The sequence below is a fragment of the Humulus lupulus genome, chromosome 2 (assembly GCF_963169125.1).
Source record: "Humulus lupulus chromosome 2, drHumLupu1.1, whole genome shotgun sequence".
NCBI lineage: Eukaryota > Viridiplantae > Streptophyta > Magnoliopsida > Rosales > Cannabaceae > Humulus > Humulus lupulus.
The window spans coordinates 78,055,727-78,061,687 of NC_084794.1; the positions used below are offsets into that span (position 1 = coordinate 78,055,727).

A 5,961-nucleotide genomic window follows, 5' to 3' on the forward strand; every position below is an offset into this window, starting at 1 on the left:
AGTTTGTTGACGAACCAATAAGCTTAATGATTTCGCACTATACACATATTTGCAAACCAATAAGCTAGTGGATGAGAATTCTAGATTTAGTTTCTATATGATAGATAATCAAACTCTTGAATCTATAGATACGCCATGTAATTTTCTGACTAAGATTTTGTTAATGTTACTTTCATCTTCTTCATTACGTACCATTAGATCAACTAGTTTTTTTCGTTTTCTGATTTCTATTATTAGGTGCTAGATAGAATATAGGATCAGTTTGTTGGAAATACGTTACACAATGGGATAACCATTTTTCTTGCCATTTATTAATATTATTGTCCCCACAAAAGTGTTTTATTACGAAAAAAAACAAAAAAAAAAGGAGAGAAAGAAAAACCTCTAAATATAGCTTGGAGTTCACAAATGTTATCTCTAATGTCCAATTATGATATATTATTTTCAGGGTTAGGTTCCACACCGGAAAATCCACAGTTTAAGAGCATTTATAAACTAAGAACAAGCTTTTGTCAAAGCCATCCAATCTGTAAAGTTTGAAACTAATATCATTACCATAATAATTTTTTACCTTGCTTGCAACACAAGATATTAAGTCCTATTATTTCTCTCACTAAATAGTCGAAAAAAAAGTATCACTTTAAACATTTTAGTCAATTCCAATGAGTTTGAAAACCAAGAGTGTACTTAGTAATATTCAAAAGATCCATCCAAGAACTCGGGGAAGGCCGCTCGCAATTCGCTGTCTTGATCCAAGATGGTATCCACAAATGAGGAATTTTTGGGTTGATCATTGTTGATTTGAGCTCCATTATTAATGACGTTACCAGAAAATTGATCCTCATGAACTCCCATAATTGAACTGTTTTGATCACTTCCATTAGTAAACTTTATAGGGTTTGCATATGACAAAAGACCCTCCAAATCGTCCTCTTTTGCTTGCCCTGTCACTTCTGTGGATTCAAAAGTGTCACCAAGAAAAAACTCGCTCCAATTATTGGAACAAGTAAAAGAAGAAGAATGCAGGGGGAATGCTTGTGGTTGAGATTGTTGGCAAGAGAAAGAAGATTGTGGTGAGCTTAAGTCATTGACATGAGAAGAAGATGATGAGGAACAAGGGGAGGTTACTTCAGTGAAAAAGTGTGGTTGGACATTAAAAATGTTTTGGTTGGTTACTTGAAATTGGCATGCTTCATTGTAGAAAGAGTTAAAGTCTCTGGTTTGCTCCATTCTAGGAGTACTTATGATCATATTGGTAGATGGGATTATTAATTCTGTGGTGACTGATGATGGCTCTGATTTTGTGATATGGTATCCAGAGTTATTAGGAAGACCACTGATGTTTCCAAATTCAGAAAGGATTTGAGAAATGGGTTTATGAGTTACAGGGTCAATCCCCATGGTGTAGAGTTTCTTCCTCAGCTTGGTGTTCCAATAGTTTTTGACATCATTATCTGTTCTTCCAGGAAGCTGTTTTGCTATAAGAGACCACCTACAAACAAGTACATAAACTTTTCGACTATTTTAAATTATCCTTGACCAAAATCCATGAATTTATCCAAAAAAAGAAAAGCAAAAAGAAAAAAAAAATAACCTGCTTCCTATAGCTTGGTGGAGGTTAATAATAAGGTCTTCTTCTTGAGGAGTGAAAGTGTCATGTTTGAGGTCAGGCCTAAGGTAATTAGTCCACCTGAGTCTACAACTCTTCCCACATCTATTAAGTCCTGTATGAAAACTCATGCAAAAATGTGATTCAAAAGATTAATGGTATCAAACATAGAGATTCATATGCATATATAGTTATAATTTAAAATGGTATCTAACATGGATAAAAATATGATAGAAAATAAGACCTGCCTTCTTGGGAACCAAAGTCCAGTTCCCAATCCCAAGTTTAGATACATGTGCAAGTAGTTTTGCATCTTCTTCAGCAGTCCAGAGGCCTCTCTTCACATTTGATTTATCACAACAAGGAGGCCTTCCCATTGTGTGAGAAAGAGAAGGGAAAAAAGTTCGTAAAGGTGGATAAATTATGTATTGGGTGATGCAAACTCCAAAGCTCTTGCATGTACATTTTAAAATGAGAGAAAGAATCTTTAGAAAGAGAGGGGATATCAAAGCAAGAAATGCATGCAATTTGGGCTCCCCCATTAACTAAAATTGCATGAATATGTTTCATTCAGCTTCTTATTAGAAGAAAATAAACAGTTTATCATGACATCACAAAATAGTGATGTCTCTATCTCTTTCTCTTTCTCTCTCCCACTCTTTTTCATGCTTGGCTCCAACAGCATTCTTATTGAGGTGCAGCTAAATTAGGTGAGTGCATATCTTCTTTCAAATATATACAGCCAGTGAGTTTTCTTTTCTTTCCCTATGAGGCTTTAATAATATTAACATTACAAAATGGGGAAAAAATTATTAAACAAAACAAAAAATGTCCATAAAACAATGTTACCCGATCAATTTTCTCACACCCTAAAGTTGCCCTTAGAGTTTTTTTCATACAAATGTACATCCATATTTTAAAGTTAACCTCATTTTTGCTAAACATTCGAATTGGCTGTACTTAAGTGTGATGCTTCACTCTCTACACTTCACTGACTATCATCTGAGCTGCCAAAGTCATATCCCGGCTATCTCATTCTCTGAAGTTATCCCAACTTTTCCCAGTACAAAATGTTTAGGAGAAAAAAAAAAAGTAAAGAAAGAAATTGTTGCTTTTGGGCATTGTACAACTTTGTTGGGCCAGCTATTATATATAGAGTTGGGCTTTCTTAATCCACAAGAGGGAGATTGAAAAAGCTAGAAGTATACCATATCTTTTAGCTTAATAATGATTCAATAGATTCTTACCATATTTTTCTCTCCACTTAAAAAATATATATATTGTCCATTCAATAGTAGAATGAGATATGAAGCAAAGTAGGATTAAGTAATCTTACTTTTTCAAATAAATTTTACTTTATACAAATAAATATATCCTATCATGTAGCAAAGAATTTTGTTTAAGAATTTTTGATGGGATGGTTGTAAGTGGTCACAATGTGACTTTTGTTGTGACAAAGACGATTTGAAGGAGATATTAGTGGATACAAATATTTAAGATATTTTAATTATTAAAGTTTTCTTCTTTTTTTGGTAAGTAATAAATAAGATAAAAGTTAGCTCAAAAAACCATGATTTATTTATTGAGGGAATTTCTTTTACTGTGAGACTCTGTATGTGTGGAAATTTGGTCTAGCATATCTTAAACAGAAACTGACTGTTTTTGACAGGTAACATTATCTGATGATGATGGTACTAACTAGACTGATTGATATAATGATATAAAAACTAATGCAAGTCTTAACAAGATTAGCATCTCTTAATTTTTTTTAGGTATATTGTGAACAAAACAAATACCCCTCTTATAAATATATATAATTTTGTAAAAGGGTTTCACTTTCACTGCAATGCAGAGCTTTTCTCAAGTTGTTCAGTTACTGAGTTACTGACTTGAAGCTTAAGCTTACGTACGTACTTGTTTTTCAATTAACATTGTGAGATAGTGAAGTAGGCCCTCCACAGAGCAAAGGCATCTCTAACTGTCACTCTCAGAGTGTTTTCTTTTAATGACTGAATTTGCCGGGAAACTCTCTCTTCTAACACTTTTTCTCAATATATTATTGCTCTCCCAAAATATTCATTCTCTTACTCACTTTTATATATATTTAGGTACCAATTTGTATATATAAAAGCACATAAGATTTACAGGATAAGCTAAACAATAATATGCTGTTTAAATTCTATATTCCTGTTTTAGACTTGCATATATTCCTACATTAGCTTTAACATCTTACAGATTCATTTCTTGTTGGATGGAAAAAATTCAAAATTTGATTAGTTTTGTCTTTTCTTCTTCTTTTTTCCCTCTGAAAATATAGGTATAATATACATATATTGTTTAATAAATGTTCCATGTTTTTATACACTACATGCGCTTAATGTCTTGTAGTTGTACAAGTGAATGGGGACAGCACAAGCTACTCTTTAAAAAAGCAATGATTATATGAAAACGATAAGTTACTGTTATTTGGTAGTTTTATCTTCAAGCTTTATCTTTTCTTTTTTGGTTGGAATATTCAATATTGTATTGTATATGATATGCCTTTGTTTTAAACAGTTTGCTTGGACCAGTTCAAGTTGAACAAAAATGCTGTTCTCATCATAGTCATACATGTGCCAAATCCACTGCTTTATTTTAACTCCAAACACCAAAACAAGCAGGATTTTATGTTTTCTCTTTTTCTTTCTCTGGTAATTTCTTAAGACATTTTAAAGTTTATGCTCAACAAAAATTATCCTCAGCATATTGAATCATTAAAAAAAAATATTCAAAAGGAAAAAAAAATATCTAAACTATAGGCCTCATTCATGTGTTTTGTAATTATTTGGGATGATATTATTTTTACTATTAATCTCTTTTGGAAAATACTGAGAGAGATTTATGAAGAGCAAATCTTAATAATTTGTAATCTATTGTGGTACTTTTTGTGTTTGGAAATCGAATTCTAATTGACCCAGCATGTGAAGTTTGCAATATGACATTTGTAATGAAATAAAATATTGAGACAAATTGGGACTGGTGATAGCGAAGAGATTGGGCTGATAGGTTTTTAATATGGACATGTCTTTAGGTTTCCCCTTTATGCTTATTGTTTGATGTAATACGGCACAGTTTTGTATCATTGAGTTCTTCGACAATTTGAATTTTTTTTTCTCTTCTGCTCGTATTTTTTTCTTTTCTGGAAAGATTTTCATGTAAAATCTGTATGTTTTTTATATTCTTGTTTATGGCCTACCTGTTTTTCTATAGTACTTCTAAGCGTCAGAATTGTCCCATAAAAAACCTCTTTATCATTTTAACACTAAAAAATTAAAATTATATCTCGTATGAAAACAAGGGAGGCACGTAGATAAGCCATCAATTTTTAAAAAATGCCTCAGCATGTAGATTTTTAACATGGCATGTATTTGGAAGCAGGCAGAGAAGCACATTCCTAGTTATTTTGAGGGTTTATACATTTTTGTATTTTATGTTTTGTTTTATTACTTGTTTAGATATTGTGTTTTGATAAATTACTTTTTAGATTTTATATTTTGTCAAAGTTTTGACAAATCCAATTTTGATTAATGTTTTTTTAACTAAAATTATAAATAATTCACCGAACTAACAATTTAGAACAAAACACAATCAATTTACCTAACAATTGTGTTGTCGTATTCAATTTTTTCTTTATTAAAATTTGACTTAATAGTCAATTTAAATTATTTTATAAAACATATGGACTAAAAAAATAGTTTGTCAAAATACAGTATGGGAAAAAAACACAATATCCAAAAAAAAATATAAACTTTATTTTTTATAATTTTCTTTAGTTTTCTTCTAATAATATAATGCATTTGTTCCCTCAAATTTTTGGCCATCCGTATATTAACAATCTGCCTCCATTCCTGTTTGGGAGATCATATTTTTGTATAAAAACTTGTAGTTAAAAAAAATTACTCTAAGGACTAAAAAAAAGTTATAAAAACGCAAAAGTAGACATTTCCCAACAAAAAAAAGGTGTACAAATTATTGGAAGCAAGTGTGCATGAAAACAGGGGAGGAGTGAAGAAGAACAAGAATCCAAATCCACTGTTGTGTGATATATACGTATGGGCTCCGGGCTCTATGTGTTTAAAACAAACTATTGGTTTATTGAATTTTGGAAGAGTTATAGGGTGGTGATAGTGAGGTGAGGTCCCCTATTGTAGGTGCGTGAAAATCCACAAAATTAAACCAAAGCAACACAAAGAGAAGCATGTGGACCCAATTCTACTCTTAAAAAGCTACTAAGAACAACGAAGTGTCTTTGTCTATATAACCTTCCTTGGCTCTATCCCTATCTCGTAAATACAGAGGATATCCTCTTGTGT

General features: G+C 31.6%; 1 protein-coding gene across 1 annotated transcript; it reads right to left on the minus strand.

The window, feature by feature from the left end:
• Positions 1-289: 289 nt before the first annotated feature.
• Positions 290-2,691, minus strand: LOC133816132 (transcription factor MYB35). Its single transcript, XM_062248790.1, has 2 exons — positions 1,595-2,691; positions 290-1,492 (listed from the first exon to the last, which is right to left on the minus strand). The coding sequence occupies exons 1-2, from the start codon at positions 1,738-1,740 to the stop codon at positions 688-690; spliced, it is 951 nt and encodes a 316-aa protein (XP_062104774.1). The 5' UTR covers positions 1,741-2,691; the 3' UTR covers positions 290-687.
• Between the last annotated feature and the right edge of the window lie 3,270 nt (positions 2,692-5,961).

Coding starts and splice junctions, on each gene's coding strand:
- LOC133816132 (XM_062248790.1), bottom strand. CDS start 1,740: ATGAGTTTTCATACAGGACTTAATAGATGTGGGAAGAGTTGTAGACTC. Junction 1,493..1,594: donor CACCAAGCTATAGGAAGCAG/GTTATTTTTTTT, acceptor ACTTGTTTGTAG/GTGGTCTCTTATAGCAAAAC.